Below are 19,770 nucleotides of genomic sequence, written 5' to 3'. Positions count from 1 at the left end.
CGCCATCACAGATCAGTAGTGACCATCATGCAGCAAGGGACGGGAGATGGATCTGCTGCCCTCTAGTCCCACAGTGCCTGCAGGAGGGTCAAAACACAGGAGGCTGGGTTCCTATGCACTGCCAAGAACACAACAGAAACACCAAGTTCCAAATGATGAGAACTTACACAGAGAATCAAAACTGATTCAAGTCATACCATATGGTGAAAGGACAAAAGGAAAGAGATCAATATGATCTGAAACAACCATTTCACAGGAAGTCACTGACTTCTGACTGCACCCCAGTCAAGGACACCCGAGGTAAGCCAGTGCTGCTGGGTTGAAGGTCTCCAATGGCCCGGCCTAAGATTCCAATCCTGAGGTTTACCAGCAAGGGGCAGCTGAGTTGTGTGCACTTGCCCAACACTAACAACAGATGTGTCTCCAGGCCCCTAAACTCAGCCACACCCTCCTCCCCCAGCCATCCTCCACCTGTCTACCTGCTATGGTGAATACTGGGTTTTAAAGTTCCTATCTGGCCTCAGGACAGGTCATGTCCCAAGCGTTTTGGCACTTCCTCTCCCCAGGCCTGTATTCCTCCCTCCCACCCCTCAGATCCCAGCCGCTGCTTGTCATTAACAAGGTGACTAAGAGGAACACAGCTGAGCTGCACAGGCCAGTGGAAGTGACTCTTCCCAACTGTTTCACTCCACTTCACTGGGCTTTATTACTCAGCTTAATCTGAAACTTGATGGTCCCAATGACACAGTTATACCAGCCAAGTCACGTGGCTTTTTCTTCATCCTGCCTGACAAGGGTCTCACTTAAAGAGAAGACTAAATTAAATTCACACATTAGCTATCTTTTTTGTTGTTTTTTGTTTTTCGAGACAGGGTTTCTCTGTGTAGTTTTGATGCCTGTCCTGGATCTCTGTAGACCAGGCTGGCCTCAAACTCACAGAGATCCACCTGCCTCTGCCCCCCGAGTGCTGGGATTAAAGGCATGCGCCACCACTGCCCAGCCTACATTAGCCATCTTATAAGCAACTCACCACTGGTTTAAAAAAAACAAAAAAACTAATGCTTCATATAACTACAATGATTAACAATCTTCAACTAAAAAACAAAAACAAAAAAAACAAAACAAAACAAAAAACCTACTGTTTTCCATTAAAGAATGCCTGGGATAAAATTCTCTAGGCCAGTAAGTTTCAGAAAACATCAAGTTAACTCCAGTTGAGACAGACTATAGACCTACAGTTATGGAACATAAGTGCCGACATACCTAAGTATTTCTTCCTGCTTGAGAAATAAAGTATCGGTATGTAGCCCAGGCTGGCCTTGAACTTGAGATTCCTTGCCTCAGCCTCCAAAGTGCTAGGCATACATGCATGCATCCCCACACCCAGCAAGTCTGGAACACTGATTGAGAGAACACTGCAACTTGAGAGTTGTTAAGGCAAAGCGTTGATAGAAACTGAAAATACAAGTAACAGGGAGTGGAAGAGATGATGTTTTTTTAGATGGAATATGAGAAGGCAAAGGGACAGAGGAACCAGATGATCAAAAGCATCAAAATGCTTCCGGTACTGCTCAGTCAATAGCCATCAGAACCTCATGCCTTCTTTCAGATCTCACCAGCATCATTTCCACATTACACATCTCCTAACATTCATTTTCTATCTGAAGATATGTGGTGTACAAAAATGAATGCAAAAAAAAAAAAAAAAAGAAAACATCTCCTTAAACACACACACACACACACACACACACACACACACACACACACACACACACCAAGCAAGACCTCCTGTTTGTGACTGTTAGACCAAACCACCGTTCATTCTTTCAGTAACATGCCCTGCATTGTGGAAGTTAGCCCTCCCTGGGCCTCTACTACACAGCTACTTCTGAAGCTAGTGACTTCTCTACCAGGGGCAGACAACAGCAGAGCACTCCAGTTCCTACCTGCCGGTGTAGAAAATGACACTTTGATCTTTACTACCTAAGTGACTTTTAGATGCCTAACCTTTTAGCTAGGACAGACAAACACATCTGCCCTAACTAGAGGAATAGTAAAATGTGACTATTTTTTCTTAAAAAAAAAAAGGGGGGGGGGTGGGTGGGAGGGGGATTTCCTTGCAAGCAAACAGAAAAGAAAGGTATTACAGCTGTCACTATGATCATGAAGCCACGGACATTTAAGAGCCACAGGAGGGAATGGTGGCTTCTGCAATGCAGCATCCCAACAAAGGTGCAAACCGCTTCCAACACTGAACACATCAGGCTGAAACAAGAACCACAGCAAACCTCGGCCCCACTGGCACTGGAACATGACCTGCTCAGCTCCGACAAGATCCCCACATCTCCTGGCACTACACAGAAGAACCCCGTGTCCGTGCCCTCCTGCCCCCAGAGTGAGGGTGACGGGTTCAGGCTGCATCCAGGGCAAAGCACGTGCATCACAGGACCAATTTCCAGATCAATGTTTATAAATATGTACAAATCAGTTACAGGCACTTGAAATGTCTTTGGCTGGAATAACCCAACATTGCAAGATCGTGTATTCACAGAGTGGCCAGGCCCTGGCCGGTTCAGCAGGCAATGATCATGGTTCTTGGTCTCTCAGAAAATGGGGAGCCATGGGATTAGGCATCAGCCAAAGCCACCTAGAAGAGAGCAAGCAGGCAATCGAGTCAAATAGGGAGCTGCTGGCACCTAGCCTGATACCACAAGGTCATGCTGACCATGAACATCTATTATCTTTTGGCAAGGGAATTAACAAAACATTAAGGAAACCACCTCACCTCAGGGAGGAAAGAAAAAAAAAAAAAAAAAAAAACCTCAGTCTGTAAGCAGTGGCCAACCTGCCAAACTACTTACGCTATGCTGGGAAAGTTAACCTTTTATTATTTATTCATTCATTTTGGAGACAGGGTCTCACTATGTAACTCTTGCTGGACCACTCTATATAGACGAGGCTGGCTTTGACTTATTGACTAATTGACTCCTTTGCCTCTGCTCTGACCACTAAGAACTGGAATTTAAGGTGTGTGGACTTCTCCTGAGCTTGGACTTGCTTTTTGAGACAAGGATTCTTGAAACCTAGGCTGGCCAAAAACTCACTATGGAGCTGAAGATGACTTTAAACTCATGATCCTCCTGCCTCAACCTCCCAAGTCCTGGGATTGCAGGCATGTACCACCATGTCTGGTTTATTCGGTGCTGAAGACTGATCCTAAGGCTTCATGCATGTGAGGCAAGTGTTCTACTACCAAGCCACATCCCTGGCCACAGCTAACTGCCCTGACAGGCACTGTGCTGCATGACTCCTGTGCTGACAGAAGGATCAGGGGTAGAGAGGCACCCAGGAACAGGAACTATCCAACAAGGATTTCAAAACAGCTATCATGACGCCAGGACCTTTTTAAATTTTTGTGTTTGTTTGTTTGTTTGTTTGTTTAAACAAAGGCCTGTCACCAGGAACCAGACAGACCACCACTGCTCACCTTCTCAGGACAAAATTCAGGATTGCTCTGACGCAATTTGCTGGGTCTGCCTTTGATAACTGCGTAGCAAAACATCGTTATCACCATCACGAAAAGGAAGTAACTGGTGTGCATGAGATGCAGGTTTATTAATGAACGGTCGTCCTAATGAACAAAAGGAAAGAAACCAGACACATGCAGTCCATTACTAACAACTTTTCAAACATCAGCCTCCATGCCTGCAGCAATTTCATTCATTTGTAGTGCTCAGAAGTGAACCCGTGGCCTCACGCACACTAGACAAATGCTCTACCACTCAGCTCCATCTCTAGCCCCCGAATACTAGTTCTTAAGCTTAAACAGGCAGTCTCTCCATTCATCTCCAAAACTACCAAACTAGTTCTCACAAGGGTTAGACTTGAGCTTCTGTGCAACCTTGGTTAAGGAGCAACCACTGCTTCAACTACAGTGGCTTCTGCACCCCCACACTGCCAGAGCCCCACCAGCCTATCTTCTACTGTGAGGCCCGCTCTTCTCTGGACACGTCCTCGTGACCCCACAAAACAACTTGTCTGCTGTCCCCGCTCTGTGCTACTCCTCCAGTGGACAGCTGGCACATCCCCCCAGACAGCATCCCTTCTCTGCTTTCACTAAGTCCCTGGCTGGAAGGGATACAGGCTGAGACTGATATGCAACCACAGTAGGAGGGGTGTGTGAGAGATCCTGCCTACCTCCCATTACCTTTCACAGCAGAGAGCAGGTGAGTCTTTACTTTAGAGACAGTCTCACTCTTGAGTACAGCTTGACCTAGAACTCACTATGTAGCACACGCTGGCCTGGAACTCATATTGCCTCAGCCTCCCAAGTGCCTGGATTTCAGGAATATATACCAGGCCAAACAAGTCTTTTTTCTTTTTTCCTTAAGATTTTATTTTTACTTAGGTGTGTGTATGCCATGTGTGTACAGGTGCCTGTGGAAAGTACATCGGGTCCTCTGGTGTTGTGAACTGCCTGATGTGGGTGAACTCTGGTCCCTTTGCAAGAGCAAGTACTCCCAACTGCTGAGACATCTCCCTAGCTCCAGTCTTTTTTTTTTTTTAAGAGTATTTATTTATTTATTTAGTATGTATACATTATATGTATATATTATATTTATATATGTATGCCTGCAGGCCAGAAGAGGGCACCAGATCTCATTACAGATGGTTGTGAGCCACCATGTGGTTGCTGGGAATTGAACTCAGAACCTTTGGAAGTGTTCTTAACTGCTGAGCCATCTCTCCAGCCCCACTCCAGTCTTCTTAAGGGACTGCTTTACAGTCGCCTGACACAGGCAGTGAGGGCCCTGCTGGAGGAGACAGGTGAATGCTATGGCAGGGCAGGGAAGGTTCTGGAATCTGATCTGCCCACCATGCAGCCTTCCCCTCCACACCACACCTGAGCTCCCTGGCGACCAACTTCTATAACTGGACAGAAATGAAAACAAGGAAGAGTCCAAGGAAAACTTAGAAATCCATGCAGAAGGAAAGCAAGGGTACAAAATCATCAGTGTGGCAGACTCTACCTGCTGAATACAGCAGTGACTGCTTCCTCTTTCCTCTAAAATTAAATGCTATGCAGGCCCCACTATCAAGCCAAACACACTCAAGAGGCTGAAGCAAGAGGATCACAATTTCCAGGCCTGCCTGAGCTACATAGTAAGACCTGTCAAAAAGAAGAGAAACAGCAAAGATCTGCCTCTCCCCCTGCATTGCTACCGCCTTTTTGTACCCTACACAGCACTGGTTATTGCTAACACTGAACTAAGCAGACACTCTGCACGTAAGGCCAGACAAGAACAGGGACCCTCCTCTATGGGTTACAAACACAACAGAACTCAACATACAACTGCTGCTGAGAAACACACAAAATGAAGGAGCAAGGCTTTTCTCTACCACAAAGGTACCATGATTTTCACAGCTCTACTGACTAACCAGGTGGAAACCTTGACTGGCCAGGGCTGAGCTAACTCAAGATGTAAACATGCACACACTCATTCACAATTCCAGGATGCATGTACACACATACTCACACACGCACACATAGAGTCACAGACACACAAATAAACAGAACTTGTTTCCCTTACATCTGGAACAATAACGGTGAGTTTGGGATTTAAAGCGTGGTAGACTTTTCCGATGGCGCCCTTGTAACACCAGAAAGGATTGTAGTCTTGAGCATATTTTGTGTTGGCATCTCTGGCAGTTGTGAAGATCTTGTACCAGAGTGTGGCGTTGCTGTATGTGTCAGGGACACAGTGAGGTGGCTGACTGCAGGGGAGAGAAGAGACCAGCTCAGTGTGACCTGAAACATTTACTTGGACTCCCTCCACACACAGCACCCGCAACCCTGAACAGAGCAACATGAGGAAAGGAGAAATAAGATGTTCTGAACAATTACATATTTCTCTGGGATAAATACCATGATGTTTCGAGGGTCTTTTGCTTTGCTATTTTGAGACAGGCTCTCCATCTAGCAGAGGCTGACCCCACAAATGCTAGAACTGCAGGTGTGCACCGACACATCCAACTGTTCTGTATTTTTCTGAATAATCACATAAGGAGCCAGGCAGGGGGTTGCACACCTATAATCCCAGAATCCCAGAGACCGAGACAAGATCTCCTTCTAAGCCAACTTCTGCTGTAGTGTTTGAGACCAACCTGGGCTACATAAGACCATCTCAAAACAAATCCCCCCCAACACTAAAATAACTACACTCATGTACATATTCCCCACAAATACACACAATTTAAAGTAATAAAAGTGGATCCTTAAAAAAGCTAAAACAAAAATTAATTTCTGGGTCACAGAGATGGGCAGAACCTTTACCTTTAGGCAGCTTTAATTACAGATCACTCTGGCAGGGGCCTGGCTCTTCCTTTTTCTTTTTTTTTTTTCTTTCTTTTTTTTTTTTAAGATTTATTTATTTATTATATATACAGTGTTCTGTCTGCACGTATGCCTGCAGGCCAGAAGAGGGCACCAGATCTCATTACAGATGGTTGTGAGCCACCGTGTGGTTGCTGGGAGTTGAACTCAGGACCTCTGGAAGAGCAGTCAGTGCTCTTAACCCCTGAGCCATCTCTCCAGCCCCGGCTCTTCCTTTTTCAATATGACTCTTAGTAGGAGAGGCAGCTGGAGAGCGGCCACAGCATCATGTTTTACCACCTCACTGAAGTACTAGCTCTGGGGCTGAGGTGCTTTCTGGTTTGTTTGGTTTCGTTGAGACAGGATCTCATGTACACCAGGCTAGCCTTGACCTCACTGTATAGAGGAAGACACCTTGACCTTCTGATCCTCCCACCCCAACCCTTAGGGACTACAGGTGTGCTCCACCACGCTTATTTATTCTGTGTTGGAAATGGAACCCAGGACTTCATGAATGCTAAGCAAACATTCTACCAAATAAGCTACAACCCCAGCTTGGCACATTTGTATATATAGAAGTTAGAATTTCAAATTAAACTTAAATAATCCTGGAAGCCAGCAAAATAGCTCAAAAGGCTTGCCACCAAGCCTAACGAAATGAGGTCGATCCCTGAGACCCACACAATAGGACAGAACTGACTCCTGGAAGTTGTCCTCGTGGCCTCCACAAATGTTTGGACACTTACACGGTGACAGGGAAGACTCCAGGGGCAGCTGTGAGGGTCATGCAGGTTGTGAACACCACCTGCTCACAGTGGCCATGGAGGGCACAGTCGTCGGCATTCCAGGCAGCAGGCAAGGTGAAGGTGATGTTGATCTCCTCGTGCGCTTCCCTGCCTGTGGAAGAGTTAGTCGCTTATTGGTGGACACGCCCAGAAAGTCAGACTGTTCCCTGGTACTCCAATGCCACCCACTGGCCTGTACACCTGCCCTATGGGATTTCTGGGAGCCACAGTCCTGACCGGAACAATGAGGCCTGCTTGACTAAGTACAGCCACAAAGTAGCTCACAAAAGACTACTATGTGTTTCAGTCAGGGCTAGGGAGCCATGCCAGAGCGCAGGCAGGAACAGAACTGAGCAACTTGAATGTAGTGATTTTTTTGTACTAATGTATTACTTCATTCAAAATCTACCATTATGCCATGAATGTGACTCAAGCATCTCTGTATACACACACACACACACACACACACACACACACACACACACACACACACACAGGGGATGGGGTGGGCAGCAGGTCTAACAGACTTAGGGAAGGTCTTGGGACTAGAAAGTGAAGCCTGCACTAAATCGAGATGTTCTAATGTCATCAGGAGAAAAGGGTATGCTTGCTTCCTGGAACAAACAGGGGTGATTTGTACCCTTACTATCATGACACCAACTTTCAACTCTTAATTGCCAAAGGCGACAGGACATTGTGTAATGTTCACCACCTTGTGGACATTACCCAAAGGCTTTTGGGAACCAAAGGTTATCCTTCCAAAGCCCAGCAAGCCCTTAGGATAAACAAAGCCTTTCCGGAATCTTCCAGCTTCCACTTTCATGTGTTCCTACACCATGTCTACTGTGTTCAGGCTTAGCACATACAAGCAAGTATGGCCATACTCCATGGTATTTATTTTCGGTATTATTTAACATGGTGGTCCCCATGAGCTCAAATGTTGAATACTAGTTCCCATTTGGTACAACTATTTGGGAAGGTTAGGAGGCATGGTCTTGTTGGAAGATGTGTCACAGGAGTGGGCCTCCTGCATTCCCAGGTGCTCTCTGCCTCCTGCTTGTGGATCAGGTGTGAGCTCTCGGCTGCTCCTCCAGCCACCTGCAGCCCTGCCTTTGCTCCACCATCAGCTGGCACAAACTCCAACCTCCAGAACCTTAAGCCCAATTAAGCTTTCTTTTGTAAGATGCTCTGATCATGGTATTTTATCACAGGAATAGAAAAGTAGCTAATATATTTAACAAGCCCCTAGATAGCATTTTAAGCACCTGGTCAGTGTTTTCTATTGCTGTGATAATAGACTATGACAAAAGTAACTTGGGGAGGAAAGGGTTTGTTTGTTTATCTCTCAGGCCACACCCCATTGCATAGTGAAACCAGGGCAGGACTTCAAGCACGGCAGGAAACTGGAAGCAAGAGATGCAGAGGCCATGGAGGGGGGCTGCTTACTGGCTTGCTCCTCATGGCTTACTCAGCCTGCTTTCTTATAGAACCCAGGTCTACCAGTCCAGGAATGACACCACCCACAATAAGCTGATGCCCTCACACATCAATCATCAATTAAAAAAAAAAAAAACCCACAGGCCAATCTAGTGACAACATTTTCTCAATTGAGGTTTCCTCTTCCCAGATGACTCTAACTTGTATCAAGCAAACATAAAATTAGTTGTCTAGTAACTAAGACATAAAACTTTGGTTGCTGTTTGGCTTATCTTTTTCAGTACTGGCAAGTGAACCCAGGATTCACACATATTAGACAAGCCCTTAACCACTGAGTTACATCCCCACCCAATTCCTGTAATTTTTGCCTCTTGTATAACCTCCAAGGGTGAAGGAACCTGGTCTGAGGCTATTTCTAGTTCTTTCTGAGAGTTAGCACATTGCTAAGTAAATGGTGGGCATTTAAAACTAGGCAGATCCAGGGCAGGAGCGATGGTTCAGGAGTTAAGATCTTAGAATCAATTCACAGCACCCACACGGCAGGGCACAACTGTCTGTAACACCAGTCCCAAGGGGATCCTGTGTCCTCTGGCCTTCATGGCACCAGGCAATACATCCACATCCACACACATAATAAATCTGCCCTGCGCCCCTTTCCCCGCCCCCACAGGGTTTTTCTGTGTAACCACCCTGGCTGTCCTGGAACTCACTCTGTAGATGAGCCGAGCCTCAAACTCAGAGATCCATCTGCCTCTGCCTCCCAAGTGCTAGGATTAAAGGCATGCACCACCACCCAGCTTAATTAATTTTAAATCTTTAAGTTAAAAAAATTTTTTTTTCAGGCCTGAAAGAGCACTTTTTTCACATGCATGAAGCCTGGGTTCAAATTTCAGCATCGCAAGCAACAGTAAAAATAACCAAAATTGACAGCTCAGTGGGTCAGGAGCAAATAAACCCAATGGCGACCTAAGATTAATCCTACAAACACACAGAAAACCAACCACCAGGGAATAACCTCAGACCTCTACATGTTCACTATAACTCATGTGCATCCATACATACACACAAAAATTATGACAATGGCAACGTGTTATAAACCCCAGCAAAATACACCTGTTATATGTTCGTAAACACACTTGTGTCTTGAGCAACATGGTGTTTGGGTGCTAACTCCCACACAGTCCAGTCCAAAAACTGAGTAGAATTCCTGACTCCCCAGACTTAACTACCAGTTTTGCCTGATGCTAACTGGAAGTCTTAGTGATAACATCAATAGTCAATTAACACCATATTTATTCATTTACGGTAAACAAGGAGAAACACACAACACAAAATCACCAGTTACTGCGTGTGTCACTGACAGTGACTGGACAGGTGGACTTTGCATACAGTGACTTAGCATGATAGTTTAAGTGGACACTCATCATGTGACCCCACTGCAGTCAGGTGGCTACAAAGCTATCACAGAAAGACCGTGTAGAGAATACAGTTAATTTTAAGCTTCTAAGATGATTTTGTTTTTACTTGTCGCATACTCTGGCCTCAAACTCAATATGGATAACCTTGAACTTACGATCCTCCTGCTTCTACCTCAAGTACCACCATGCCTTTTTCTTTTTTTTTAATCCTCTGGGGTTTTTGTTTTGTTTTGTTCTATTTGAGACAAGGTCTCAGTATATAGCCCGTTGTTCTGGAGCTTGCTGTAGACTACGTGGCCTCAAACTTTCACAGACCCACCTGTCTCTGTTTCTTGTGTGCTGAGATTAAAGGCGTGTGCACCAGCGTTTTTGTTTTTGAGGCAGGGCCTGAAACTCACAATCCTACTGCTTTCCTCTCCCACATGCTGGGAGTGTCACTGTGTACCAGCATGCCGGCCCAATGCCTTCATGACCTAACACAGCATCTTCATATGTGCTTACACTGGTCTTGGGTTCAAATAGAGAGCTGGAGAGATGGCTCAGCAAGGAAGAACACTGGGTACTCTTGCAGAGGACCAGGGTTTAGTTCTTAGCATTCATATGCAGCTCACAATCATCTGTAACTCCAGTTCCAGAGGATCTAACACCCTTTTCTGCCGTCTGCAGGTACCAGGAACACACGTAGTAAACATACATCCATGCCAAACACCCATACACACAAAATAGAAGCTTTTAATAATAAAAAAATCAATTATAAATGGACCTGTGCACGTAAAACCTATGCCGGTCAAAGATCAATTATACTGAGACCAGAAACAGACCTTGCAGGCTGAGCTTCTCCCTCCTCCTCCTCCTCCCCCTCTCCCAGTGTTAAAGAAGAACCCAGGGCCTCACACACACAAGCCCTGTGCTCTAACACTGAGCTGTACCCCTGGCCCCATCAGTCCTGACTCCAATGAGCCTTTAGTAAGAGACTGTATAGCCAGGAGTTGGTGGCACACACCTTTAATCCCATCACTCAGGAGGCGGAGGCAGAGGCAGGTGGATCTCTGTGAGTGTGAGGCCAGCCTGGTCTACAGAGTGAGTTCCAGGACAGCCAGGGCTGCACAGAGAAATCCTGTCTCGAAAATCCAAAAGAGAGACAGAGACAGAGAGACAGAGAGAGACTGTGTATGACTGTGTAGGATTCCTGAAGCCCCGACTGAGTGAAGATGCACAGCAACCATTCTTTCTTGACTTCACGAGGTCCACGTCTCAAGAGGAGAAACACCTGCAAACACAGAACACTGAACCTATCTCAGGTGCTGCCTGAAAGCTCTGAAAGGAAAAGTAGCTGGCACACACCTGAGAGTCCAATCTGATGTCCAAGGATGGTGGAGTACAGGTGTGTGACGTTTCGAGAGTACCCTCCAAAGGGCTTGAGAGGGTCCAGGGTCAAGGTAATGGCCACTGAGATATTGATGGGGCCTGACTCCTCCAGGGCCTGGGGTGGCTGGGTGGATGATCTGGCCTGCCCAATGGTCATGGTGCTCTCAGGGGTGGTGGTGTCATTGGAGAGATGCTTCAGTGTCTCATTTTCTGATACACACAAGTCCAAATCATTAAAGCGCAGCAGAAAAGTATTCCAATCCTTCAGCAAAGTAAAACAGAGAGACAGATATGAGTCCCAGCACCTCCAATGCAGGAACTGCCATGATCCTTAACTGCTACCACAGGACAAGAGGAAAAGGAGAGTGACAATCTCAAGTCACAATACACCACCATCCTGCACCTGCAGTACAGGGTGATATAATGATGTTAGCCCTGGAAACCTGAACAGCATACTCTATACATTATCTGAGAACCCAGCAGATTATACTTAAGAGAAAAACCAACTAGCCTCAGATCAAACTTAAAGAGGGATCTTGAGGGGCTAGAGAGATGGCTCAGTAGATAAGATGGCCCTGCCAGAGATTCCCAACACCCACACGGCAGTTAGTACTAACTCTTAACTCTAGTTCCAAGGGACCTGACACCCTCTTTTGGCCCTGAACACACATGCTGTAGATATAAATGTGGCCATACACATAAAATAAAAGTAAATGAAGGCAAAACAGGGCTGGAGAGATGGCTCAGAGGTTAAGAGCACTGGCTGCTCTTCCAGAGGTCCTGAGTTCAATTCCCAGGACCCACATGGTGGCTGAAAACCATCTGTAATGAGATCTAGTGCCTTCTTCTAGCGTGCAGGCATACATGCAAGCAGAATACTGTATGCATAATAAATAAATAAATCTTTAAAAAATAAAATAAAGGCAAAACTAAAAAAGTTGTGAGGGTTATAGAAATAGCTCAGTGGTTAAGAACACTTGCTGCTCTTATAGAGGAACCAAGTTTGGTTCCCAGCACCCACATGGTGGCTCAGAACCATGAGTAACTCCAGTGCCAGAGTATCCGATATCCCTTTTGTTCTCCTTGGGCACATGGTACACATATGTACATGCAGGCAAACACTCATACACATAAACTAAATATTAAAAAAAGTTATCAGCCAGGTGGTGGTAGCATATGCAGGTGGATCTCTGAGTTCTAGGCCAGCCTGGTCTACAGAGTGAATTCCAGGATAACCAGGGCTACACAGAGAAACCCAGTCTAGAAAAAAACAAAAAAAAAAAAGGAATCTTGAAAAAAAAAAAAAAAAGTGGTTGACACATTAAATCACTAATTCACACTCATTTAGTAGCTTTTTTGTTTCGTTTCGTTTTTTAAGATTTATGTATTTATGGCTAGGCAACAGTGGCTGCTCAAGCCTTTAATCCCAGCACGGGGAGGCAGAGACAGGCAGATCTCTCTGAGTTCATGGCCACCCTGGTCTACAAAGCGAGTTCTAGGACAGGCTCCAAAAGCTACACAGAGAAACGCTGTCTCGAAACCGCCCCCCCCACCAAAAAAAAAAGAAAGAAAAAGAAAAAAAACTGTATTGGAAATAAAAAGTTTTTTAAATCTCTTTAGGTTTTAGAACTCCTTTTTTTGTTTTGAGACAGAATTTCTCTGTACAGCCCTGGCTGTTCTGGAACTAGCTCTGTAGCCCAGGTTGACATGGAACACAGAGATCCACCTGCCTCTGCCTCCTGAGTGCTGGGATTAAAGGCGTGCACCACCACTGCCAGGGTTATGGGTTCAGCATGGCATCTTCATACACATTTCATTATACCTTGTTCTCACTCACCCCCCTTTTCCATGCCTGGTGACCACTTCTATCTGGTGCCCTTGTCTGTCAGTCAATAGGATCCCTTATCTACTAAAAATACCATGTGTACAAGTGAGAAAACCAAAAGGTAGTATGTGTCCTTAAGTGTCCTAGTCACAATTTCAAAACAACAATGTAACATGTCTATCAGAAGAGGTGACTTCCCTAGCTCACGCGCTCTCTTCCTCTCTGGAGATAAGGTTTTACTCCGTGGCCCAGGACAGCCTTGAACTCAGACTTCTGCCTCAAGGTCCCCAGTGTTGGATCACAGGAGTACACCACCATACCCAGCCTCTTCTGACTCAGGTATTTGGTTGTTTTTTATATAAACACACTCTTCCAAATAGATCTGTTTCACTACTGCAATAGTCTACAGGAACTTCCTTTTATTTAAAACAACTATTAGGTATTCCCTAACGAAGTAGTCATAGGAAAAGGGCAGGAAATTCTGTATAAATATGTATCTTTTGCTGCATGTATCTACGCACTTGAGAGGCAGAGGCAAGAGGATCTGGAGTTCAAGGCCAGCATATGCCTCATGAGACCCTGTCTCAAAACAACAATAACAAACCCCTCCAGATGTGGTGATACACACACAATATAATCCCAGCATTCACAAAGCTAAGGGAGGAAGAGCACTTCAAACTCCAGGTCAGCCAACGCACAGTACATTTAAGACTGGACTACAGAGTGAGACCTCGAAAACCAAAGAGAGCTGTGCCCCACTTCTCTATGAGGTCCACCCAGCACAAGTGGAAATGAAGAGTACACTGTACCTCAGCCATTTCTGGGGACTTAATCTCCTTGATCTTGAAGAAGTAGCCCAGGGTGAGGAAGGCGATGGCCATGGCGCTGACACTGATCATAAAAACCACCAAGGGCGGCCGGCTGCTGATGTACAGCTTCAGGTTCTCCAGGGGGTTAATGCTGAACATGCTTCTCATCAGCTGCAACCTGCAACAGATTCGGCACGTGACTGGTGGCCTGTCTGCACACGGGAGCTGGAGCACTCACTCTAGTTTCATACAATAGTACTGTGAGATAAAAAGCAAAGTTTAAGGAATACCCACTCAATGAATTCATTTACAAGACTAGAAGGAGCCAGGCATGGTGGTGCACACCTGTGACCCCAGGAAGTAGAAGATCAGGAATCAAAATTCATCCTCAGCTATTAGCAGAGTCAGCCTGAAAATGAGAAATATGTTAAAAAAAAAAAAAAAAAAAAGTGGAGGGGAAGGGTAGAGCTGTTAGCTCAGTTGGCAGAGTGCTTGCCTGGCATGCACAAAGCCCTGGGTCCCAAGACCCAGGCATGGCGGCACACACCTTTAAGATCAGCACTTGAGACACAGAGACAAAAGGATCGTGAGTTCAAGTTTATCCTTGGACACATAGGACCAGGCTAGGCTACAGGGCACTCTCTTACCCACACAGTACATTAGTATTATTAGTTCATGCAATTAAGACTTTTATCTACTGATCTGCCTTGTAAAGGTAAGCAAGTGCTCTACCACTGAGTTACAGCCATAGCCTCCACTGCTCTTGGTTCTAGACACTTTGCTCCAATATTTTAAATTCTAACTTAGCTGTCTGTGATCTCTCTTGGATGTCATATAGATAGTTACACTGTTCAAGAACAAGAACATTAGTAATATTTCTTTTCAAATCCTTTTATCTTTTTCTTTTTTTAACTACTTAAATGAAATATCAATAGCAGTAGCTATAATAAAATTCTGGCCTCACTCAGACTTTAGCAAAAGTGCTTTGTAATGCTTCACTATTAAATCTGGGACACAACATAAGCTTCTGATGGGAAGCTGTGCTGGCTAGTTTTATGTCAACTTGACACAAGCTGGAGTCCTTTAAAGAGGGACCTTCCACTGAGAAAATGTCCCCACTAGATTGGCCAGTGAGCAAGCCTGTGGTGCATTTTCTTGGTTGGTGATTAATGTGGGAGGGCCCAGCTCACTGTGGGTGGTACCATCCCTCGGCAGGTGGTCCTGGGTGCTCTAAGAAGCAGACTGAGCAAGCCACTTAGAGCAAGCCAGTAAGCAGCACTCCTCCATGGCCTCTACATCAACTCCTGCTTCCAGGTCCCTGCCCTGTTTAGGTCCTGCCCTGACTTCCCCAAGCAATGGAGTATGACCCGAGAGAAACGAAGAAATCCTTTCCTCCCCAGTTTGCCTTCCGTCATGGTGATTTATCACAGCAACAGAAGCCCTAACTACAACAGAAGACTTCTCAAAGGTAAGGAAATACTTACTCCTAAGTTTACAGAAAGATTTTCACTATGTTATTTCTTTTTTTATGGGGGAAAGGGCTGAGATAGGGTTTCCTATATTTCAAATTGGCCTTGAACCCTGAGCTTCCTGCCTCTACCTCCCAAGTGCTGAGATTATAGACATGCTACCATGTCTTTCTTTCCACCGCCCCCCAACCCTGGTTCTGGGTATTTAACCCAAGACCTCTTGCTTACTATGTATCTACTGAATTCAGCCAAATACTACATTTCAATGAATGCCTCATCTGTAATGTCTAAACCATCAACTTTTGCCTTTTAATCTGTTGACATAAATAATCTGATTAATCTTGTTCATGCTGATTTCACTGTTTGAAGAATTTTGGAATGAATGAAGAATGAAGAGCTTTGTTTTGGTGTTTGGGGGTGAACACCAGTCTTACAAATGCTAAACACATGCTAGATCACAGAACTATACCCCAGCCCCTGATCAGGACTTTTAAAAACTACTCTGCTCTCAGTTTTTCTATGAATTCATAAATGAGATTAAGAAGAGAAAAACTTAGGGGATGGGGGGGGGGCCTTTAATCCCAGCACTTGGGAGGCAGAGGCAGGTGATCTCTGTGAGTTTGATTGAGGCCAGCCTATTCGACAGAGTTAGTTCCAAGACAGCCAGGTTACACAAAGAAACCCTGTCTCAAAAAACCAATCAATAAATAAATAAATGAAATAAACACACAATTAACAACAAGTTTTGGGGTGCTGAAGGTAAGGCTCAGCTGCTCTTCCAGGGGACCTGGTTAGGATCCCAGGACCCCAGTGGCAGTTCACCAGTGTCTAAGATAACAGGCCTGTGCCACAGGCCTGGCCCATAGTTGGAATTCCACAGACTTTCCATACTGACAGAAAACATCCTACAGGTGTGTCATCCCTACACTATGCTCTCCTGCCTCCCCCATCAGGACCACGTTTTCTCGGATACACGCATAAAGGAGGAAGAGTACTAAACACGAGAGGGAAGAAGGGTCAAAAGGAAGCATGAAGCAGAAGACGATGCACTCCTGAACATGTTGAGACAAGAGCAAAGACTGAAGCCAGTGACAGCCTGGGAAAGCACAAGCTCCAGGGCGGTGACATGGCCTCGGCTTAATTTCCCAAATGTTAAATCCACACGTGGATCCAGAGAATTGGAGCTGCATGCCTTACAGTATGTGGAAATCACCCCTTGATTTCCCGTATTAAACTATGAGGACAGATAAGAATCGACCCCAACTAGCCTTGCCACACAGGCTACCACTACTCTGTTTTTGAACAAGGCCTGGTAGCACACACCTATCACCCCAACACTTACGAGGCTGAGGCAGGAGAGTCACAACTTCCAGCTATACTGAGAGTTTGAGGCTAGCCTGGACTACACACCAAGACTGTCTCAAAAAACTTTTTTTTTTTTTTTTTTTTTTTAAGCCAGGCTTAACCAGCATGGTGGTACACACCTGCCATCCCAGCACTAGAGTCTGAGACAAGAGAATCAGGAGTCCAAGGTCAGCCTGCATAGAGAGTTTGAGCTACCCAGGACTTGAGACCACCATTTCCAGGACTCAGAAGATTAAAACCAAAAACAATACCGTTATTACACACACTATCAAGCCTGGCAGGGTGGCACACACGTGTACCTCAGAACTAGTGAATCTGAGACAGGAAGATCAATAGTTGAAGGTAAGTAAGCCTTGCCTACATAGGGAATTCCAAGCCAGCCCGGGCAGCATGAGACCCTGTCTCGAATATACCTAAGATTATAACACCCAGAATTCCACTACTCCGTTTTGGGCTTGTGTAGATGGGTGGCCCCCTCCCACCTCCTCTCCACCCGGACAACTATCAACACCACCCAAAGTCAAAAAAAAAAAACTAAAACTGAACACAGAAAACACACAAACACACACTCACACACGGAGGTCGGAGAGATGGCTCCGAGGGTTAAGAACACCTGCAATTCCAGAGGACCAGAGTCAGGTTCTCAACACCCACATCATCAAGCAGCTAACAATGGCCCGTGTAACTCTAGTTCTAGGGAATACAACGCCCTCTTCTGGATTCCGTCGGTCCTTGCACTCACGTGCACAAACAGACACAAACACATTTCTTAAGTTTTTCAAAATTGATTTTTTTTTTTTCCTCTTTCTCTCTAAAGGACGCTAGCAGTTCCACCCAGCCGTGTCCAGACGACAATAAGCCCCGGCTCCGGGCGCAGGCCTCAAGCCTCGGGAGGATGGCGCAGGCCAGGGCCAGCTTCCTATGGAGGTGAGCGGGGCCGAGGTGGACGGAGGAGCCTGAGCACCGACGACTCGCACCGACCCGGCCTGCACGCCCGCGGGTCCCGGCCTCCCCCGCACCCCCAAGCCCGCTAATGCCGGCGCCGACCCCGTCCGCTACTCACCGCCTCACAGACCGGCGGCTCCGCGGCCGCCCGCGGCCGGGCCCTGTTCACTCGCGGCGGCGCGCGGCGGGTCCCGGGCTGCCCCGCACCATCCTCCCCGCCGCTCCGGAGAGACAGCGAGCGGCTCGGCGGGGGGCCAACGCGACGACCCCCTCGCCCCCCACCCCCCACCCCACTCAAGACAGTCCGGAGCGCGCCGACGCGACGCCGGCTCCGCGCGCTGCGAACGCCGGGCTTTCCGGGTGAAAGCCGAAAACCACGTCACCACAATCGCCGCCGTGACCTCTGACCCCGCGCGCGACGGCAGCGCGGCAGGGACAGAATTGCTCGCGCGCGCGCGCGCGGCCCCGGGTTAAGAGGTGGGGGGCGTGGCTTCGTTTTGTTAATAAGCGTTTAACAGAGAGGACAGTACTGGGGGGTGGGGGGGCGCTGCCTGAAGTGTATCGCTCTCGTTCGCGGACTGCGGGGAGCTGGTTCGGTTCCGGCCGGGAGTGCATTTGCGTGTCATGGTGTGAGAGAGTAAGGAGGGCACTATTTTTCGCTTATTTTTGCTGGGAGTTGTGGTTTGTTTGTTTGGAGACAGGGTCTGGTCTCGTGAATCGCAGCCTGGCTTCGTACTCACTATGGAGCCCCACTGTAGGTTTCCAGCTGTGTTGCCTGGCCTGACTACAAGCCATCGCTGGGAAAATATAAGTTCAAAACTGGGTGTGGTGGCGCACCACTTTCATCCCAGTGCTCGGAGGCTGAAGTAGACGGTGGATATCTGAATTTTTTTTAAAAAATTATATATATATATATATATATATATATATATATATATATATGTATGTATGTATGTATCAGTGTCACACAAACACAGAAACAAAATGAAAGTATCCCCACAAGACAATTCATTTCTGTAAACAGGGTGTACCATGACCCAAACCAAGCTAGCAAGCGCACCAAAGCAGATGGGCTGAGCTCTCAACTTGCTGCTCAAGCTGCTGTGCTCCCAGACTATCATGGACTCTAACCCTCCGTAAACCAAAATAAACTCTTGTTTTTAAGACTTATTTATTTATTATGTATATAGCATGTATGACTGCAGGCCAGAAGAGGAAACCGGATCTCATTACAGATGGTCGTAAGCCACCATGTGGATGCTGGGAACTGAACTCAGGACCTGTGGAAGAACAGTCAGTGCTCTTAACCTCTGAGCCATCTCTCCAGGCCCAAAGTTAATTTAGATCTTTTTTTTTTTTTTTTTTTTTTTTTTTGGTTTTTCAAGATATGGTTTCTCTGTATAGCTTTGTACCTTTCCTGGATCTCACTCTGTAGACCAGGCTGGCCTCGAACTCACGGAGATCCTCCTGACTCTGCCTCCCGAGTGCTGGGATTAAAGGCGTGCGCCACCACTGCCCGACCTAAAATAAACTCTTTCTTCCATAAATTGCCTTGATCATGGTGTCTTATCAGTTACAGGAAGGTAACTAATACAACCCTCTTCTGTAGACTGGACTCTGGTTTAGAATCCACTGGGTGCGGTTTCTATGCCTGTCTGGACAGCAGGACATTTCAAGCCATGTCTCAGTCCTCTGGGACCTTGGTGACCTTAGAAGAGGCAAAATACTAACTTTTAAATTCCTCTGACCACATTAATATAGACCTGCAAATATGAATATTGAAAACCCAGAAGATCAGTTACACTTGTCCACCGGTCTGGTCTTGTCTTTTTTTTTTTTTTAAGACAAGGTCGCTGGGCAGTATGGCGCATACCTTTGATCCCAGCACTCTGGAGGCAGAGGCAGGCGGATCTTTGAGTTGGAGGCCAGCCTGGTCTACAGAAAGAGTGCCAGGACAGCCAGGGCTACACAGAAAA

At 46.3% G+C, this 19,770-nt stretch overlaps 1 protein-coding gene across 2 annotated transcripts; it reads right to left on the bottom strand.

Annotated features, from left to right (window-relative positions):
* Positions 1-2,452: 2,452 nt before the first annotated feature.
* On the bottom strand, positions 2,453-18,070 carry Tmem248 (transmembrane protein 248). 2 transcript variants are annotated; one of them, XM_059249432.1, is made up of 7 exons: positions 17,913-18,070; positions 14,016-14,193; positions 11,358-11,643; positions 7,120-7,270; positions 5,592-5,775; positions 3,488-3,631; positions 2,453-2,647 (listed from the first exon to the last, which is right to left on the bottom strand). In XM_059249432.1, exons 2-7 carry the CDS (start codon positions 14,181-14,183, stop codon positions 2,627-2,629), a joined length of 954 nt encoding a protein of 317 aa, XP_059105415.1. In that variant the 5' UTR covers positions 14,184-14,193; positions 17,913-18,070; the 3' UTR covers positions 2,453-2,626. The 2 variants fall into 2 exon arrangements, with proteins under 2 accessions (XP_059105415.1, XP_059105416.1); XM_059249433.1 differs by lacking the exon at positions 17,913-18,070 and adding an exon at positions 17,423-17,520.
* Positions 18,071-19,770: the final 1,700 nt, after the last annotated feature.

This window comes from Peromyscus eremicus, chromosome 23 (assembly GCF_949786415.1).
Source record: "Peromyscus eremicus chromosome 23, PerEre_H2_v1, whole genome shotgun sequence".
NCBI lineage: Eukaryota > Metazoa > Chordata > Mammalia > Rodentia > Cricetidae > Peromyscus > Peromyscus eremicus.
The sequence above is the reverse complement of the archived record's forward strand: the minus strand, read 5'-3'. Positions and strand labels throughout refer to the sequence as shown.

Excerpts from the sequence above, each read along its gene's own strand:
- Tmem248 (XM_059249432.1), bottom strand. The coding sequence starts at position 14,183 with ATGAGAAGCATGTTCAGCATTAACCCCCTGGAGAACCTGAAGCTGTAC. Across the intron at positions 7,271-11,357 it reads ACATCAGATTGGACTCTCAG|GCAGGGAAGCGCACGAGGAG; the intron begins GTGTGTGCCAGC and ends ACTCTTCCACAG. Across the intron at positions 2,648-3,487 it reads CTGAATTTTGTCCTGAGAAG|GTGGCTTTGGCTGATGCCTA; the intron begins GTGAGCAGTGGT and ends GCTCTCTTCTAG.